Consider the following 21,342-nt stretch of genomic DNA (forward strand, 5'->3'; position numbering starts at 1 on the left):
GGACGAGCAGGGTAAGGGCCGAGACTCCGCTCCTTCCACCAGTAGCAGGCCCCCCAGTGGCCGCACTGCGTCGGTGCTTCTTGTGGGCCCAGGTGCCGGCTCTGAACGCGGCGGCTCCGCCTCTATCCGACGGTGTGCGGAGCAACAGGAAACCTCCATCCCGTGAAGTCTCATCTGCAGCGGGTCCGAGCGGAGCCCAGAGGAGCCCCCGACGGTGCAGTGACCCCGACCCGGCCGACATGAGCCTCCTGCGCTACAGCCTCCCGCTGCTCTGCTGCCTCGGGCTCCTGCGGGGAGAGGGGCCCCGGGGGCCACAGGGTGAGTGTCAGGGACACCGGAGAGGGAGACCCCTGGGTGGGACTCGGGGAACCTGTAAGGACCCTGCATGGGAGGGAGAGAGACCACAGGGTGAGTGTCAGGGACCCAGGTGAGACCCTGGATGGGAGAGAGCTCGGGCTCCTGCGGGGAGAGGGCGGGGCCTCGGGGGCAACAGGGTGAGTGTCAGGGACCCCGGAGAGGGAGACTCCTGAGTGAGAGTCAGGGACCCTGTAAGGACACTGCATGGGAGGGAGAGAGACCACAGTGTTATGTTCTGGGCCCTAGGCCCACATGCTGAGTGAAAGACCACGCAGACACTGGAATGTGGTACTGATCACTCCCCCAGAGCACGTGCACTCCGGCTCTTTTATTTGCGGGGTCACCTGACTGGTGATACCCGTGTTGGATGGGTGAGGGGGTGTGTGTGGGCCAGCCCTCGGGGGAGTGGCTGGCAGAAACACTAGACTGTGTCCAGCAGGACACAACATTCCTCCCAAATTTTAAAAAAACGAAAAACAATAAACAAAAGTCCAAACTATGGGAAGGAATGAGAAAAACAACTAAAATAAATGGAAGTCTCACAGTTCATAGATGTAGTTCGCAGGACAGCGGTGGACAGGTACAGCTGGGAGCACCCGGACGTCTTTGCACATGTCCATACTTTAACCAGGTATATCTGGGGATGAACACGGTGCTGATGATATCCAGACCTTTCAGCTTCGCTTCAGTTGAGGGATGGTCCACCTACGTGATGTTTATGAGTTCAGCGAACTCTTGCTGTGAGGCAATTAGTGTCTTATTTTTCAACACTGGTGCATCAGGAGCGTATAGATGAGTCCACTGTAACACACCGGATGATTGTGTCGCTTGATCCTTTGACGACAGTCTTGACATTCTGTGACTGGTTGAAATTCTCGGTTGGATGGCCTGGCTACCTCCTGGAATCCATTGGTGGGACACAGTAAAGTCCATCTCTCACGCTCTGGGAGGCCCCTTGGATGAGTTGCCCCGGGACTGCATATGGGCTCTGACTCTGGAGCCACCGCCTCGTCACTCGTGCAAACTTCAGGGGTAGATGTGTCTTGGTCAGAAACATGCTCTCGCTACCAGGATCAGGACATGCGCCGGTTAACCAGATGGTCACTGTATTTTCGGATCGTCGCTTACACTGGCAAGTGGTGTAGGACTCCAGTTATTGTACTTGATGCTCCAAGGATGGTAGTGATGCACATGACAGATGATGGAGTGGCTGCCATGAGACGACTCGCACAACATGTGGGGATGACTGGCAGTGAGTAGGGATGACTGGCGAGTCTTTGCAGTCGTGATACTCGTCGGACACTTGGTGCAGCTCTTCTGATTTGGCATTTGTGTAAGCAGAACAGGGATGCCCTTTTCTTTACGCAGCCGGCGACAGGTTGCTGACGGTCACTGAGGAGAATGACGTCCCCGCACCCCAGTGGCTGGCGTGTGTTAGAAGGTGCACTCTGGTGAACGGCGTCCCTTTGTTGACTTTCACTGCGCACCAGTTGTCGTCTGCTTTCTTGTAATAGGACCGTTACCGTCCTATATTTCTCCACTCCGTATCTTCTCTGAAATGTGGCAGCAGGCCACGTAATGCAGGTCGCTTCTACACCTGTTCTGAAAGGTGGCGGATGCCACGCAACGCATGTTCCATCTGTACATGCTCTGAATATGTGGCGAAAAAAGGGCCACACAATCTCCCAGGGACCTCCTGCTCACTCCGCCGTGTTCTCTGGGCTTCGCATTTTCTCCCGTCACGGACCACTCACCGGTCCGGTCCTGTCAAATAGGACTGGGCGTCCTCTCAGGTGCATCAGCCATATCAGGGACGGCAATGGAGGTAGGTGTGCTTGGAGGGATCCATATGGTCCGGCTGTAATTTAGGGTTGCTGTGGGAGGTAAGTATCTCCCGTTTCTTGCGTCAGTAGTGGTGACGCGCCACTCGGGGTGCTGGACTCTCCTCCTGCCTGCAACGGACTGTTGCACACCAAAGTGTTAACGCAGTATTGGGGGCACTCCCTGAATAATCTCTGGCCCACTGCTGGGCGACGTTGGTGCAGGTGGGGTGATTACAATCTCTCTTCCTCCTGCTTTCGGGCCACACGGGGTCCCTCTCCCTTCTGGGAATCTCCGCGGTGTTTTGCAGATGGTGGGTGATCGCCCTTCCGTCTCCTCTTTTCCTTGCCTCTGCTCTGACAGCAGTGGCGCTATATATTTGCTTTTCTAGCTGTGGTGGTCACTTGCCACAAATAGTGTGTATACTTGTCTATCTGTTTTCTGAGAAAAATCAGCCAGGTTCTCTTTACTGCGACTGGACCATTCACGGCAAGTTGGCGTGCAATGCTCGCATTTCTCATTAGAGACTTTGTCACTGTTGCGTGGCTTCTTCTCTCGGTTCACTACACTTTCAGCTTTCCAGGGTAGGTAATTCTCTGACTGAAAGCATTGGTAGTGGCTTTAGGGTGGCTCTGTGAGCATAGCAGCAGGGTGTCTCTCTCTCCTGGTCGGGGCTCTTTCTCTCTCCACCGGCCTGGGGGTCTCTTCTCTCTCCACCAGCCAGGGGGTCTCTTCTCTCTCCACCAGCCGGGGGGTCTCTTCTCTCTCCACCAGCCGGGGGGTCTCTTCTCTCTCCACCAGCCGGGGGGTCTCTTCTCTCTCCACCAGCCTGGGGGTCTCTTCTCTCTCCACCAGCCTGGGGGTCTCTTCTTCTTTCTCCACCAGCCTGGGGGTCTCTTCTTCTTTCTCCACCAGCCTGGGGGTCTCTTCTCTCTCCACCAGCCTGGGGGTCTCTTCTTCTTTCTCCACCAGCCTGGGGGTCTCTTCTTCTTTCTCCACCAGCCTGGGGGTCTCTTCTTCTTTCTCCACCAGCCTGGGGGTCTCTTCTTCTTTCTCCACCAGCCTGGGGGTCTCTTCTTCTTTCTCCACCAGCCTGGGGGTCTCTTCTTCTTTCTCCACCAGCCTGGGGGTCTCTTCTTCTTTCTCCACCAGCCTGGGGGTCTCTTCTTCTTTCTCCACCAGCCTGGGGGGTCTAGTCTTCTCTCTCTCCACCAGCCTGGGGGTCTCTTCTCTCTCCACCAGCCTGGGGGTCTTTTCTGTGGGCCGTGTCTTCATGGGCTTTATTGTTTCTCAGCTCAAGCAGTAATGGGGCTGGTAGCTAGTCCTCATGGGTCCTGTCTGCTTGTGCCCTGTGTGTTTGCACTGTCTCATAGTCATGACGTCCTGCTACCAGGAGCGTGAATGCTCTCTTTTAGGAGAAATTCCGTACGTTTTCTCTTCACTGCCAGGATAGAGTTCTTGGCTGGTGCAGCTTTAGCCTCAGGAGTCCTTCGTGAGAGTTAGCAGTCACTGTGGGCACTATAAGTAAGCTCATTTGCACTGCCTCTCTTATTACAGTCTGGGCTCTCTCACTCTTTTCAAAAACAGGCTCTTCCCCTCTAGGGGACACGTCTTGGCCTTTATCCTTCTCATGCATGGTGCCTCTGCTCTTGGCTGTGTTGCAATGTAGCGCTTGGTGCAGGCTCTACAGATGGTATCTTTTGGTGGGCCTATGACTCAGGCAGTCCTTTCTCTCTCCCTTGTACAGGGTGCAACGTAGTGGTGAGTGGTTTGCCCTGAGGGACTGTAGCCCTTCTAGTGCTTCAGCTTCGCCTAGGCCGGTAATGCGCAGCAATCCTAGCGAGGCTGTCCTTGTTATGCCAGGCTGCTTTTCCTCATTGAAAATGTGCTGTCAGGACCGGATGCAGTACCGCAAAACGACAGACAGATGGCGCTGTGAGAACACACCACATCAAGAAGAGTGCAGAAATATGAACTGGAGGGAACAGGCAGGCAGTTTTCCGAAACCCACGATCAGGTAGGAACAGCCGTACAGTTTATTTTCTCTGAAAACAAATGCCCAAAGGGCGGCAGCCATACCTTCTTTGCCCGGTGAGTTTACTTTGTTTTTCTTTAGGCCTTGCACCCCAGGCCTTTCATTGAATGTATGTGCCTACCTACGATATGGGGTTTGCACAGTCCTGGTATGATGAGATGAGCTTCTTTCTGGCCACACCACGTCTTCCCTCATGCACGGCCAGCCTGCCACTCTCCTCCCCTTCCCCGGGGCACAACAGCTTTCTCGGCAGGGACAGCAGCCTTTCTCTTCTCCCCTCAGCAAAGTATCCACAGGCACGACGGGCAGTCGGTAGGCTGCCAACACCTATGCTTATCGCGTCTTTCCCTGGGGAAGCGCTCTTGCTTGGGCCACGTTATGGATTGAGCCATACATCTTGGGGGAGGGGGGGAGTGCCACTTTTTCCTTGCACTCGGTGGCAGGCATTGATGCTGATGGGCACCTCAGTAGACGGGGGGGGGTGGGGGGGTCATACCTCTTGTGCTGCTGGGACTAGTTCGCCTCGCTGGCCGTGCTCTTTTTTTTTTTATTATTATTATCACCGGCTTCCTCTGAGATGCAGGCCTCGTGCCGGGTCCAGCCACGCGCTTCCGCTCCCACCCAGCAGCTTCTCACTCAGCTCGCGAGCTCCGTGGGGGCTGGAGCTGCCGCCTGGGAATCACTCACTGGGCAGGTCTCTCCGACTCTTCTTTTTCGGAGGTGGGGGGCACCACTTCGCTGTCTTCCTTGTAACCTGCGGGCTCACTTTACGCCCGCCAGCGTACATGCGGGGTAGGCTCCCGGTTCTATGGGCACTTCAGTTGGGGCCTCCTCGGTCTCACGGCAGTCAGCAGCGGTGGCGGCGGGTGCGTCAGTAGTCCAACACCGCGCTCATCCGCTCTTCGCCAGCAGGCGCTTCTTCCGTCGCGCCACTGTAACCCTGGTGGCACTTCACACCACGGACCACCCGCTTACTTCCAGTATCACGATGGGGGTCTCGCCTCGTTGTCCTGCTGGCCGCATCCGCTGGGTCATGGCGGGCGATTGCGTTGGCTTCGGTTGGGGGCTCTGCAGGTTGATGGCAGGGCTCGCCACCGGCTCCTCTCTCGCCACGCCGGAGCCTCAGCAGTTTTTTTTTTGTGTTGTTTGGGTGCCGCCATGCACTGACGGACACCTCAGGTGCGGGGTGGGCTCCCGATCACCACACTTACACCCCGGGGCTCTTCGCACGCCCCACAGGACTTCCGCTGAGCTGCGCCAGCTGCAGGGGGTGCCCTAGACACAAGCAGCACATTCCGTTCACGCCACCTCCACAAGCGGCGGCTGCACACGCGGGCAAAACCCGCTCGTCGCCAGTTGTTATGTTCTGGGCCCTAGGCCCACATGCTGAGTGAAAGACCACGCAGATACTGGAATGTGGTACTGATCACTCCCCCAGAGCACGTGCACTCCGGCTCTTTTATTTGCGGGGTCACCTGACTGGTGACACCCGTGTTGGATGGGTGAGGGGGTGTGTGTGGGCCAGCCCTCGGGGGAGTGGCTGGCAGAAACACTAGACTGTGTCCAGCAGGACACAACACACAGGGTGAGTGCGAGGGGCCCAGGAGTGACCCTGACTGAGAGGGAGAGAGACCCCGGGTGAGTGTCAGGGACTCAGGACAGACCCTGGGTGAGCAGTGGTCGAAGGGGGGGGAGGGGGGGAAGACGGCAGGGCACCGCGTGCCCCTACTTCTTCAATTCCAGCGATTCCGTTCCCCTACTTTTTAGGCCTCTGGTGAGGCTGCAGGGAGAATTGTCAGATGTGTGTTGCATCTGTGAACGGGCGGGCTGCAACAACCCACGCTTGACACATGCACAATAATGCCCAGCGAGCCCTCTTTGTTGTGCAGGGTGATAGTGCAGCTTTCACATATAAATAAATGACTGGTCAGATCAGGGCGGGGGGGGGTCGCCACCCTTTTCACACCTATGCAGAAGCCACCCTTGTGTTATGCAAGTTTAACTTAATATCTTACACATTCACAGTGCTTTCTGTGACGGGCTGGGACCTCGTAGCACTAAACATACAGTTCACCTATTCAGTTCTGTCCATCTTTCTCGCACGCACCTGCACCTCTGCAGTGACTGCAGGTGGTGGAGCGCAGGGTCAAGTCAAGTCAAAAAGCTTTATTCGGTATGTAGAATACAACCATATAAGCAAGACAAGTACAACTTAAAATACATAGCGGGCCAAAATATCTTATACAATAAGCACTATACATTTTTATATACAAATTCAACCGTTGCTATACCAAACTAGTAGTCCATTAGAGTTATTTTAGCAAGTGCAAAAATCAGCATTGAATAACAAGTATATTGTAACTATGCACAAAATACTATCTGCAAAAAAGGCAATATTAAAGTGCGATGTGTATCCGTAGACAACTCAAGATTAAAGAAGCGTAAGAGGGTTACTAACGGTACTTCATTAGAATTAATTAACAAAGTGCAAATTCTGCGTAAAGTGACGAGTACATTATAACTGTACAAAAAGTGCTGAGTGAAGAGGCAATTTTAAAATGCGTTAAGCATCCATGGAAAACTCAAAATTTAAAATGCATAAAAGGATGCAAGCAGTACATACTTAATGTGCAAAATACGCAAAACAACGGAAGCTAAGCGGAACAGATTATAGACTTCCTTATGTTTATACATTTTAACACATACAATGCAACAAAAAAACAAATATCAGGGCTTTCCAAAGTCATTAAAAGCTTCATTGCTAATTTTGTGGCTCTAACATTGTATTTTAAAAAGATAGGTTTAAGATAAAACTTCCTAAAATAGCAATAAAATTTACAAAACAATAAAAAGTGACAGCAACTTTGCTTTGAAACGTTATCACAAGGGCACAATGTATTAGATTTGATTTTCATATGCGGGAATGAAACTAAGTGATGGACAATTCCGAGCCTTAAACGGGTTAGGACAAATCGATGGGAATTACGTGTCACAATCGTAAGGTAAGCCTGAAAACCTTTCCTCAAATTCAAATCATTATAAGATACTACGGTTATTAAATTACTAGACTGTCTCTCTCTAGCCGCATTCTTGTATGCTAGAAACCTCAGTTTTAAATCTTTCTTTGGTATCAATGCAGCTGCTTCTGGGTTCAAATAAATGTTACATTCATATAGGACATTAAACCAGTAGTAAATATAGCTCAACCATGGTATACGTGATAGGTTGTCAAGCCTCAAGCAATCTTTAATAATTGATTGTGTGAATATTGTCTCAGTTTTAGACCAGATGGAGCGCCAGAGCAATAGTGGGCGTAATGCGGCTAAGTCAGTGATAAAGTCAATACCGACTTCCATGTGAGTTAACAAAGTCGAAGCTGAGGGGGGGGGGCACATAATAACTTTTTCAAAAACTTGTTTTCATCGTTCTGTAAACAATTCACCTGATGGTGGCCCCACACTCCCGCCCCGTACAGTGCCGATGATATGCACTTGGCTTTCTAAATGGCCAACATTTCTTTTATCCTCCTCTGCCCCAATTTAGCTGCAAATCTAAAAATACTACTGGTATTTCTATTCATCTTCAGTCTCACATTCTCATCCTCGTGTGTCCATTTCCCATCTCCAGAGAATGTTATCCCCAGATAGCAGAATCTATTGACCGTTTGCATCTTATCTTTATCAATGTAGAAGGTAAATTTTGATTTTACCTTCCTACTGCAAATCATAGCAAATGTCTTAGTTTTATTGACTACCAGTTTCCTATCTTTAATGAATAACACAAATCTGTCTATAAGACGTTGTAAACCAATCTGTGTTCGTGATAAAAGCACAGCGTCATCTGCGTATAATAAAATTGGGATGGGATTTCCTTCAATCATGGGGGCATCCGAAGATAATTTACTTAAAATCGAATCAATTTGGTTAATAAATAATGAGAATAAAAATGGTGCCAAGACACAGCCCTGTCGGATACCTCTAGCAACTTTAAAAAAGGGTGTACATTCCCCCAGAGGGCCATAACGAACTTTGCAAGATAATCCAGAATAAAGCCGTGCCAAAAAATAGACGCACTCCTTAGGGGCACCAAGTTCTAGCAGGATATCCCATAGGATTTTATGATCTACAAGATCAAAGGCACTACTCAGGTCTGCGAAACAAAGGAACAGGTTACCTTCCTTAGCGACAGTGTATTTATGAATCAGGAGGTCAAGATTGACACACTGTTCCATTGTCCCCAGACCTTTTCTGAAGCCATATTGTGCCCTTGATAAAATCGAATTATCCATGGCCCAGGTTTCAAGTCTTTTTAAAATTATTCTACTCATGATTTTTATAGAGGAATCCAGTAGGGAAATGGGGCGGTAATTGCTTGCCTCAGACTTGGAGCCTTTTTTGAAAAGGGGAATGATCAAAGACTGGCCCCAAGAAATAGGTAGCTGACCCTCCGCAGTTGCATTAAAAAATCTAGTCAAAATGGGGGCCCACAAATGTAATTCGGATTTATATAGATCCAACGGGAGGGACCCCATCCGGGCCGGGTGCTTTACCGCCTTTACTATTACTTAGACCCTCGTAGACCTCATCCAGACTTATAACTAAGGGTAATCTTGGCCATGTATGATCATTGTCCTGTGAAAAATCTAAAACTAACCTATCAGGATTAAAAATATTTAAAAAGTGTTGCATCCATGAATTGCAATCTACGTGCGAGGTTATTTCAGGCACACTATCGTTTTTCAAAAAAGGGCTATTTATAGTTTCCCAATACAGTTTGCTATCATTTGTGTCTGCCGCTAGGTTGAGGTTGTTCTAGGCCTCTTCTTGTAATGCTCTTTTCTTCTTAACGAGGGATGTTTTATAGTTGGCACGACAGTTTTTAATGCTAGTGGGGTTTCGTGGCTTAGTACTCAAAGCTTGTTTTAAATCATGCAGGGCATGAGTACAACTTTTATCAAACCATCCCATATTAATTTCTTTTTTCCCCTTAAATGTTTTAGTAAGAAGACTGTCTATTGTTTCATTAATTGTAAGTAAATTATTAAGTATATTGTGCGAATTCACCTCCTCGCCAAGACAATAATCTATCTCCTGATTACATTTTCTTAACACCTCCTGCAATAATTTATGTGGAACAATCCTCGACCACCTAATCCTCATTCCATTTGGTCTTACGGCTTCAACATGATTAATATGGTTGTTAATGACCATTTGTTTATTGCCCCAACAATGCAATAATATTGAAATACTATTATGATCACTTAGTGTTTGCTCATTAACCCATAAATTGGAATAAGCAGTGTTATTAGAAAGCAGAATGTGATCAATGTAAGAATTAGCACCTCTTCCTGTGAAAGTTGGGCAATTGATGTTTTCCCTATTTTTCATACAGCTTAACATGTCCAAGTCGAACTTGGCTAACATCTTGTTTAAAGCCATGCCATATGTACAGTGTGGAAAGTGTAAATAGTCTACTTCCTCCTTGTTGCCGCACTCCCTTCTTAACCCACACAAATTGCTCATGGCATAAAGACATGGGCTTATGTTAAAGTCGCCCAACCAAAGGATAATCGACTGGCAGCCTGATAGTACCTGGGTCCTCTCAATTTCTTTTTCCAACTGAATCAAAATTTTACCTCTACCAGCAGTAAAAACATTGTTATAAAAATGTATCAATATTAAATCTTTGCCTTTATCAAACTCCAAACACAATACCTGAGAGTAAACATCCACTGGAACGCAACTCTAAATTTTACAGTGATTGAGTTTGGTGGATAGCAGGAGCAAAAGGCCTCCCTTAGCCCTTCCAGCAATTGAGCTGACTGCATTCAAACAGTATGATGAATATCCCTCAACAAAAATAGGCTCCTCACACCAAGTTTCTTGAAGGCATATTATATCGTAGCCTATATTAATGAAATCCTTCCAAAAAGGGGAGTCCAGTTTGCTGTTTAAACCTGCAATATTCAATGTGACAACACTGTAGCCTGAATTAAAGTCACAGTTAGCTACTGTACAGCCATTTGACACATCTTCAGTAGAATCTGAGTTTAAAAGAGTATCTACCGTAGATAGCTTTGCTATGGTCCCGGTAGATTTGGGTCCCTCAGTTGCACTATCTACTTCTGCTGTATTAAGTTCAGATGTAGGGGGTACTTGAGCAGCTACTATATTGTGTGTGTTGGAGGGAGGACAACCGGGGAGTCGGAGGGACTACTCCGGCACCTTCCTACCGCCAAGTTATAGCCGAGCGCCGCTGAGAAGCCTCCTAGGAGAGGTCCTTCTCCTATAATCGTACTAGGCCCAGGAACACCACCACACAGGACTCCGTATCAGTTGCTTAACTTGGTTCTTTATATATCAAAAAGGAGCACGTTCAATATGTACAGTGGGATCGAGAGATCCAGCAAGAGTGTCAATGTCTTTGAGGGAATAGGGTAGCGGGACAGTCTAAGTACCAACCAGGTACGGGAGGGCTCTGCGCCAGACCTTGGATGCTGGTCTCAGAGCGGCTCAGACGTGGGGAGCCGCGACGGCGTCAGCAGGGCTCAGGTGGTAGTTCCGCTTGGGTCGAGCCGCGACACAGTCAGCAGGGCTCCGGTGGTAGGTCCGCTTCGGTCGAGCCGCGACGAGGTCAGCTGGGCTCTGATGGTCGGTTACAACAAGGTCGGGCCGCGACGGCGTCAGCAGGGCCCCAAGGTTCGTGAAGGTCTTGTAAGCACGAGGGAGCCGCGACGTCGTCAGCAGGGCTCAGCAGGTAGTTTCAGGAAGAGTCTTCTCCGTAGGGTCAGCCGCGATCTGATCAGCAGGGCTCGTGACTCCAGGATACAACTGACTTCTTGTTGTCGGGTCGCCCCAGATATAGGTCTCGAGCCCTTTGATGTCCGGAACCTTGCGCCCAGGAGGGCGGAGAGGCCGGGTAGGGTGCGGCCAGACGCCCAGCAGGAGAGGCGCCAGGCCCCAGAGAGCTGTGGTTGGTCGCACCTAGGTGTGGAAGGACGGTTGGGGGTCCCATCGATACTGCCCTCCGCCGGGAGTGGGAAGGGCTCACGTGGTATCCCCCGAGCGTCTCGATGTCGGGCCTCGCTGGGACCGAGGCCGGGTAGAGCAGGGTCACCGAGGTGGTCACGTGGGGTGACGAGTAATCCAAGATGGAGGGGCCCCGAGGTGCATGGGACCTCGTGCAGCTGAGCGAGAGGGAACAGGACCACGCCACGAGGCCGGCTCCAACAGTGTGGATAACAGATATCCTGATTACCGTGGGTCTTTTCTCCCTTCCGTTCATTAGATTCGACACTTAATATAGGCCTTGGATTTTTTGACAAAATATGTCAGTCAATGTCCTCCAGAGATTCAAAGATCTTAAATCTGTTGTATGTTGGGATACAAAAATTATGACGGGATCTGTGTTTCTACAAAACCGGGGTTACTTGGGTAGCTGGGTTCCAGTAGATGCCTATAAAAATAGCCTAATGGTAATAGAGTAGTGTTAAATTCCCAGGCTGATGGTAATGGCGCATTCATAAGCGTGTTTTTGGCCCACAGACTAAGTTTTGAAATTTATTATAACGCAGTCACCCTCAAAGTTTTTCCTAAGGGGACCTACCCATCCCACTCTCTGCGCTAATATGATCTGGCTGGCCCCTTCCATGGGGAAGTTACAAGTATTAGACAACCAATGAAGGATTTTATTCTTCAGTTGATCGTGGTTCTCTGCTTGCCCATTTTTTAATTTAGGGATATTAACCAGCACTGCTACATACGCGCTGCATTCCGGTGGTAGGTTAATACAAGGAGGGATCTTACTCATGTTTGATGGAATCAAGTGTACTTCCTTATCCTTACGTGTTTGTTCTATTGGTAAGGTTTTATATTAGATTGCCCTCCCTGTTTCTCACTTGCTATTGTATTCCCTTCTGAAGGTAACTGCGAACTTATGACTGGGTCGCCCCGAAGCTGACTATTAGCGAGCTTACTTATGGGCACATTAGTTATACCAGCATCCCTAACAGCAGTGCCCTCTGATATAGTTAGTCCTTCTACGCCTATTGTCTTTAAATCTCGCATCCCAATTTTATCAATGGATCCTTTCAATTTGTGGACCTCCCTGGTCAAATTATCCACTTTATCGTGCAGTGGCCTAATGAGCTCGACTAATTTATCAAAAATAGCTTCCAGGCTAGGGGTTTCCACCATATTTTGTTTAGCCCTTGTGCGTGTGATATCCTTGTTCTCTATTAAAGGTAGTTTTTTTCCCTTTTTCTTTGGCATGGTACTCTGCCCTATAGTTTTTTTCCGCGCCCCTTTTTGGTTTATCAATGGAGATAATAATGGGTCAGGGCTATCTTCTATGGCAGATAATCTGGGAGTATTTGAAAGTATCGACTGAGTACTAACATTTACATCCTCTCTTTCTAAAGTAATCGAGGCTATAGGTGTTTCGGTGTTGCGAGTGGCAGTATCGCTAAGATTGCCTTGGTTAATTGGTAGTAGTGCGCTTGAACTCATGGATAGTCTTTTTTCAGTCCGATCTATTTCTTGAGTAAGTGCACTAACTGCTTTTACTAAGTAGGTGTCGATGGTGTTACGAGCTGAATCAGCTGAAGCTTTGGCTCCCCGCCTAGCCATGGGCAGAAAAGGTGTAGGGGAACTGCTATCAGCACAGTATCACGAACAACACGATGCACTAATTGTAACTTGCAACTGGGATTATCTCAATGCTTTACATGTCCAATAGACACGCACAACCAGTCCAAGAGGATTGGCCCGGCCCGACCTCCTTCGTCCTCTGACGGCCTCAGACGGCCTGCCCTTTGCCCGGGCTTAGCCCGGCGCTGCCCGCGCGCGGACCTGCGAGGCGGTGGCTCTCGATGCTTTTGAGCGCCTCCAGGCGCGAAAGTACAGTGGGCGGGTTCTGGTTCCGCTTCCCGTCCGCTAAAGAGGATCCTGGGAAGGGTAGTCCCCCTCGGCACAGCTGCCGCGTTTAGGATGGCGGCAGCGGGAGGGAGACAGACGATGACCCCAAGGCAGCTCCCAGGGACACGAGCAGGTAAGATAGAATTTCACCTCCACAACAGGGTCAGGATATCGCCCCTGCGCAGGGTCATCTTGAGTCGCCTCGCGCGCAGCCAGAGCCGGACCTCCCACTGTCCCCTCTTTGACTCCCTGAACCCGAGATCGGCCCGCCCTCCCCCCCCCCCCACCGAATGAGACCCCCCCCCTCCCTTCCTTTCCCTTCCCTTCCCTGGACTCTCACCTCTACTCCTCGACAATCCTCACAACGGACGATGGCGCCTGCGTGGGGGAGATCAGGGTGACGAAACACACAGACGTCACAGCCCCGCCCAGACAGGGCCACGCCCCTCGGACCTGCCCCTTCGTTCCTCCCTCTCCAAAGGGAGGGGGTTAGTGGCTGGACCCGGGGGCCTCAGTGTATGGGACAAGAGAATGGAGGCAGGAGGGGCTGGGGCAGACCTCGGACACGACTGGGTGGAGACAAGAGAATGGAGGCAGGAGGGGCTGGGGCAGACCCCGGACAGGACTGGGTGGAGACAAGAGAATGGACGCAGGAGGGGCTGGGGCACACCCCGGGCAGGACTGGGTGGAGACGAGAGAATGGAGGCAGGGGGGGCTGGGGCAGACCCCGGACAGGACTGGGTGGAGACAAGAGAATGGAGGCAGGAGGGGCTGGGGCAGACACTGGACAGGACTGGGTGGAGACAAGAGAATGGACGCAGGAGGGGCTGGGGCACACCCCGGGCAGGACTGGGTGGAGACAAGAGAATGGAGGCAGGGGGGGCTGGGGCAGACCCCGGACAGGACTGGGTGGAGACAAGAGAATGGAGGCAGGGGGGGCTGGGGCAGACCCCGGACAGGACTGGGTGGAGACAAGAGAATGGAGGCAGGAGGGGCTGGGGCAGACCTCGGACACGACTGGGTGGAGACAAGAGAATGGACGCAGGAGGGGCTGGGGCACACCCCGGGCAGGACTGGGTGGAGACAAGAGAATGGAGGCAGGGGGGGCTGGGGCAGACCCCGGACAGGACTGGGTGGAGACAAGAGAATGGAGGCAGGAGGGGCTGGGGCAGACCTCGGACACGACTGGGTGGAGACAAGAGAATGGACGCAGGAGGGGCTGGGGCACACCCCGGACAGGACTGGGTGGAGACAAGAGATTGGAGGCAGGAGGGGCTGGGGCAGACCCCGGACAGTACTGGGTGGGGACAAGAGAATGGAGGCAGGAGGGGCTGAGCCAGACCCTGGACACGACTGGGTGGAGGCCAGTTAGGGTGACCAGATTCTCAAAACAATCAAAGCATTTACAATGCAACGGTCTCGGCATTGTTAAAGTTAGAGCCATTGGCATTGCTCATGACATTTTTGTTTGTTTTTGTTTTTAAAACATTTAAAGAAAAGGCATTGTTATTTACAATGTCAATAGCTTAATAACTCGCAAATGCGAGATGTTTGCATTTGCAGCCACACACAGAGCCACACATCCAAAGCCACCCACACACACAGACACGGACAAAACAGTACAGGTACTCCCACTTGAAATAAATTCAGACTAGCAAGCATCCAGACGATGGTGCTGCCAAGTTTTAACTTTCAGCAGTTAAAGTTGGGAAGAAAGTGACCGCAGCCACATTGAAGCAATAACGTGACCGGCTGGAGCATTCTGGGACTGTTTACTGTGGGCACTCAATGCCCCCGGGCATGTTGGGGGGGGCACCCCCTTTTTAGGCAGGTATGAAGTCTGCAGGTTCGAGCCAGGCTTCCATCATTTCAGAGCCAACAAAGACACCAGTGATTATTTACGTGACAAGAGACAGTTCAGCTTGGAGTACAGACAGTCATGTGAGCCGGCTGCACGGCTCCTGTGAGTGGACACACATGCTTCATCGCTGCCCACGCACAGGGGGCCAGGTGGGGGCTGACAGGGTAAAGCCTCTGAGAGGCCAGCAGGTCCAGGTCAGAGTCAGCTTGCTTTCTCTCCCATCACTCTGCACTGCCTGACAGGTGAAAAGTACATGACTGGCTTCGCCCCATCCGTTCAGGCCTCTCCAAGGTGGGGGTGCATTGTTAACTGTATCTAGTGCTGTTCAGACAGGAGGTGACTGGCTACACAGTGACCCTGATATACAGGGATTCACACCCTCTTTTTCTAGGTGCATGCCAAACTCCTTTGGTGACACTAAATGTCCGGGCAAAATAAAAAATAAAAAAAATTATATATATATATATATATTACCTACTGGCGGTCGCCAGTAGGTAGTTATAGTTAGGACCCCTTTTCCATAGGAAAACCTCAACATTCTATTTTGAATAACTTTGGCGCCGGTCGACGAATCCTCGCGAATTTCTCAAAATAGGTGGGGCGCTACGCTCCGCTCCTACCCTGAAAGTCTCGGGGGGATTCGTCAAGCGGGGGCTGAGATAAAAGGGGGGTCCCAAAACGCGTTTTTCCCATGCATTTTTCCATAGGACCTTTAGAACGAGCTACAGCCCGAACGGCTGAACAGAATTACTAGAAATTTGGCAGAGAGGTAGTCCTCAGGTCAAGGAAGTGCCTTTTGTAGGTTTGGTGTAAATCTGTTCAGTAGATCCTGAGAAAATAGCCTTTAAATCAATATATATATCTGTGGCAGCTTACGGTGCGCTTACGGTGCGCTTACCGTAAGCTTACCGTACGCGTACGGTGGCGTGCGCGAGCGCGATTCTGATTGGCTGTTACATCTAAGTAAACATTCGAATCGGTCGAAACCAGGAAGCGGCGGCCGCCATTTTCTCTCTCGCACTCTGAGGGGGGGGCTCTAAACAAAGGCAAAAAACATATAAAGGGGCTGTTTAGACAGCGCCCATGCACATAGCCATGTTAGTTGAGTCCTCAAAGATCCCCCAAGGCCAAAAACGGTAAATTTTTATTTTTTGAAAATTTCGCCGATTACGCTTACCGTACGCGTACGGTGCGCTTACGCTAAAAATTTTAATAAAAAAAAAAACACTCTCTGTGCATGGCATATTATTGTCATCACTTACAAATTAAATTTAACAGATTACCTATCACAAGGAAGCGCATAATATGTCCTCCATGTGCGCACGGTGCGTAACGTGGGCACGCGGTGCGCGTAGCGCACTGCGTGCCCACCTTGCGTGTACGGCACTAACTGCGTAAAGTGGGCGCGCGGTGCGCGAAGCGCACCGTGCGCGCACGGAACGAACTGCGTTAAGTGGGCGTGCACGGCACGAATGGCGTAAAGTAACTTAGCATTTAAAAAACCGTACAAATTCACTGAAAAAACCATAGGTTTCACACACGTTATAGTTAGGAATTAGCATTTAAAAAACCTTGCAAATTCACTGAAAAAACCATAGGTTTCAGACATGTTATAGTTAGCGGAAATTTTACTGATAAAAAACCAATGAAATTCCCCCGTTATAGTTAGTGCAGGCAACTATAACTCACGCGACCGCAATCTTCTGCTGATGACATATGTGTTTTTATGAAAAAAAAATATTTGTAATATATGTATAGCTAAAAATTTATGGAAGAAGACATGGGCAAATAAGTGTCTAAATACAGTATTAGCATCAGCAGAGGATTGCGGTCGCGTGAGTTATAGTTGCCTGCACTAACTATAACAGGGGAATTTCATTGGTTTTTTATCAGTAAAATTTCCGCTAACTATAACATGTCTGAAACCTATGGTTTTTTCAGTGAATATATATATATATATATAGGTGCAAAAATCCAGCAACTTCTTATTAGATGTATTTTTGCAATTTTTGTGCTAGGGAAAGAGACAAACTTAGTTGTGCCAGAGCACATAGCGAGAAAACAGGGTGGGAAACTACCTCAAAAAATGGACGGGCCACTTTTGTTTATCACTGATTCATCAAACTTTATAACGAAGAAGAAACATTGCTTCATAAGTAAGGTTTTGTTTAAAAAATGTGGCACATTTATTCTGTATTTACTTTGCAGGTTTTATAAAATGAAAGCAGGCTGGTTTTGCTTCAAACTTAACTCTCTCATTGTAAAGTGAATTAAAATGCGTGCGGTCCATTCGCTCCTTTGTAAACACAGTACATGTTAAGGGGTATTTCTTATATATAACATGTTAATTTTTAAAGCTCACGTTCACCCAGAAGGGTATCATGGCCTGGATAACAGACTTTCTTGGTACCAAATCCAGTGGTACCCATTTTATCGACCTCAGAAGTCTGAAAGGCTGGGCGGACCCACAGGAATATGAACCTGTGACCATGAATGAAGTCGAACGCAGGCCCCTACAGGGGGTGCATTAGTCCACTGACGTGCCACGGTGCAGTCGTTGCGGCAAAGGGTGCAGAAAGGACATTGCTACATAGGAAAGGGCACGATGCATCAAGAAGTGCCGATGCCAGCTGCCGGGAGGCACTGGTGCCCTCACCGTTCATTCCGAGTGGGGCTCCATCAGGCCTCGGTATCAGAACAGTGTGGCCCTCCAAGCCCCACACTGCACCTCTCAGGGCTCTCGGACCCTGTGTCACTGCACCTGCTGCACCAATCGTAGATATGGCCTGAAGAGGGAACTGAGGCGCCTGTCCAACTCTTTGCGCTCGAGTTAGAGGGCATGGAGGCCCTTACATACCACTCGTGTGTGTCTGTGCCCCAAGACCACGAGGACAGGACGAGCCTGCCCGACAGTGACTCAAAATGGCGGAGCACCCACAAAACACCTATCAGTGTTTCCGGGGGCGGGAGCTCAAAAAAAGCAAAATTAGATCTGACCGTGCTATAGCACCACAGCCGCGTTTTGAAGCTGAGCGGGCGAGCTCCTCCTCATTAACTGAATTGGGCTTAGCCTCGCAGAGCTGATAATTGGTGCTGTGCGGGCTGCAGGATTCGTGGCCCACAGACCTTCACAGCTCGCCTCCTGCACATCCCGAGCCATGGCACAGGAGCCCGCACGCACCACTGGACCCACCTCGAAGCCCGCGAAGACCCCATCAAAGGAGGCCGCTGAGGTAGGAGTGGAAGGGGATGTCTGCCGGTGCGGTGTCCTCCCACGTTGAGACAGGCGAGGGGGTGGGGATGGCTACTCCTCACAGGGAGGAAGTTTAGGGGCGGTGGTTGAGGCGTGTGTGCGTGTGTCCTCAAAAAAGTGGGGGTTGATGCTTGGTTATTAATGAGTTCGGTTCTTTTAGCAAAGCGACCAAACTTGCTTCCGATCTTAACAGTGAATATATTTTTTTTATTGGAGGGGCTCGGGTTTGGTAAGCAGCCATACAAACAAACATATGCCCCCTGCGTCACTCTGAATTCTGCTTTAATGTAACGAGTTTCCTCCTGCCCTATAACGTTTTGATTTTCTTTTTATCCAAAAACACAATTTTCTTTGTTGCAAGTTTCTTCGTACACATTTAAAAAAAAACAACTCGGAATTAATACCTGATCAGGGGGGAGGAGACCAGAGCAGCAGCCAACACGGGAGCCAAGAGCATGGGGAGAGGACGCCATGAACACCGCCGCCTTTCTCCGAGGTGGAGCAGAAATGCCTCGGAGAAAGGCAGCGGCGGTTTCGGATTCGGGGGCGTGGTTTCGGATTCGGGGGCGTGTTCCTGCTGTTCTAAAAAGGGCGTGGCTAAATAGTGGAAAGAACAGCACTGAACACGCCCCCGAATCTGAAAAAGACGGAGCCTATTTGGAGGGACGGCTCTCTCCTCCAATGGCTGGCCTCCGTTTAGGAAGCCAGCCAATGGAGGAGAGCCAAAAAGAGAGGCGGGCTAAATAGCCACTCTAAGAATCATAAGATCTCCGGACTTCCGGTTCTGCCTTCGGCAGACCGGACGGTCCCTTGACCTAAAAACGGGGACAGGTCAGAGACATAGAAGGACTATGGTTTGTAGTAACCATTGACATAAAAGTAGGACTATTTGATAGCTGTCATAGACATAGAAAAGGGACTGCAATGACAGCTCCCTCCACAGACCGAGATGAAGCACTACAGACAACAAATCCGCGGTCTTTTATTGGCACCCCTCTCCTTTACACAGCAGCATTAGCACTTTTTATTACATTTACACTTTTAAGGACTATAGTATATATTTGCCAAAATCAATAAAACATCACAGGCTAGCAAACGCCAGATTTACCAGCTTTATCAATGCTTGTTTCTATAGCTGCGCATCAGCACCATGTAAAGTACAACTCACCAATGTTGCTTAGTTGCTCATGACAGAAAAGCATGGGAAGTAAACAGCGGAATGCTAAATTGCCAAATGGCAGCCATGGACCAATGTACAAAAAAAAACTTCTCTCCAGGTATTACTGCCTTAGGGTCTTAAGGGTGGCAAAGGTTGGCCGACCACACAGTCCTCCCACATGTGCGTGGTCACTGCTGGGATGTCATGTTACCTAACTGGGGTATGTATAGTGCACTCTAGCCATTGGTATCATCTCATAGCGCAATAGTGTGAAGACCTGAGCAAAAAGCGTGAGCAGCGCTGCTCGCCTCTTCCACAGGCGTTAAAACTGCTCCTTCAAGTCCTTTCCAGCTAAACAGTTTGCCGTGATCTGAAAGGTCAGCCAAAAGGTCAAGTCATAGGTTTGATTTGGAGAATACAGAGCATGCATCAATTGGTTAGGAATAAAACATGCAATGAGCAATGCATTAATCCTTGCACGGTATGCATAAGGGCTACTGAAAAGTTTGTATGGCTATGAATACAAGCTACAGGACGAAGAAATATTGTTTTATCCAAAGTAGAAACTTTGGCTGGCACGACGTAGGTGGTGCTGCGTGTAAAATGTCTCTCTTCAAAGAAGTGCCCTTCTTGCTACAGCGCTCACCTCAGTGACGACACATGCCGTAAAAGGTACAAGGAGAGCATGTGCGTGCATGCTCAACCGGAACAATGGAAAACCGGGACATTTCTGTGTTTAACGGGGACACTGTTTGAAAACAGGGACATTTGAGTCACTTGGAGAAAAGTGTCGGGACACGGGGACACTTCACCAAAAAAAGGGAACCGTCCTGGGAAAACGGGGACGTCTGGTCACCTTAAGGCCAGTGCTTTAAATGGAAAACAAGCATTTGCAATGCAATAGGTCTCGCATTTACGGGAGTTTGAGCTATTGGCATTGTAAATGACAATGCCTTTTTTTTAATGCATAATAAAGGCATTGTCATTACTAATAGCATAAACTCTCAAACGCGAGACCTATTGCATTGCAAATGCTTGTTTATGTTTGATCTGCTTAGCTGGGAAGCTGTTCTGATAATGAATTTGCCCCTCCTCTCCAGCTTTACACCGGAAGTAGGAGTACACTTGTAGCTTTCTGAAAAGCTGTCAAGCAGGGGCTCGAGTGGGCAGACAGACTGTCCCTCTTCGAGGGAAGGATGCTTGTGAGGAATGTGCGCTGCTGTTTCTCTGTTCACACAGCTCTCCATTGCTTGCTCTCAAAGCCCGATAAGGACTATGATTGAGGGGTGCAGATTCTGCTTGCTCATGTTGTACCTAAACAGGACGTCCTAGATGGAGCAACAGATCTTTGACTAAACAATTAGTCTTCAAAACAAGCCCAAAGAAGGGGGACGGCGGAGATTTAAAAAATGACAATTAAAATAATGTAAGCGTTAGTAAAGGCTATAAGTCTGCCTTTTTAATCAAAGGATTTATTATAGATAAGAGAGTTTGCGCATGTGAGTGCCTTTGGGGAAATGTGTGAAAGGCTGTGCGAATCTATTATTGGGTGTGCATAGATGGATATATGAGCAAGTCACTCATGGAAGGATGGTTGAATGGATAGTTGAGTATTTGCAAGAGTAAATGAGGTACAAGTATACGAGTGCATGAATGAATGAAAGGGTAGCTGAGTGCATGGACAAGCGAGTGAATATAAATGAGTGCTACCTGGGTAGATTAGTGGATTATTAGGAGAACGCATAGATCAGACTGGTGAATGTATGGAGTGATTACTAAGTATGCGAAAATCAATGGATGAATAATTTAATGAGTGCATGGATGGACAAGAGCGCAAGTAGAGGAGACTGGATGGTTATATATGAGTTAGTGAGTGAATTGACATATTTACAAGGATGAATGAGTGGGTGGATGAATGACTGGATGGATTACTCGATGCAT

The 21,342-nt window shown here is 49.4% G+C and overlaps 1 protein-coding gene across 1 annotated transcript in view; it reads left to right on the forward strand.

The window, feature by feature from the left end:
- Positions 1-21,342, forward strand: part of LOC146869154 (class I histocompatibility antigen, Gogo-C*0203 alpha chain-like) — a 160,932-nt gene continuing 139,590 nt past the window's right edge. The window contains exon 1 of the mRNA XM_085640704.1: positions 1-318. Within this exon, the coding sequence (XP_085496830.1) occupies positions 240-318 (79 nt within the window). The 5' untranslated portion in view covers positions 1-239. The remainder of the gene's footprint in view (positions 319-21,342) is intronic.

This window comes from Triturus cristatus, chromosome 1_1 (assembly GCF_964204655.1).
Source record: "Triturus cristatus chromosome 1_1, aTriCri1.1, whole genome shotgun sequence".
Classification (NCBI taxonomy): domain Eukaryota; kingdom Metazoa; phylum Chordata; class Amphibia; order Caudata; family Salamandridae; genus Triturus; species Triturus cristatus.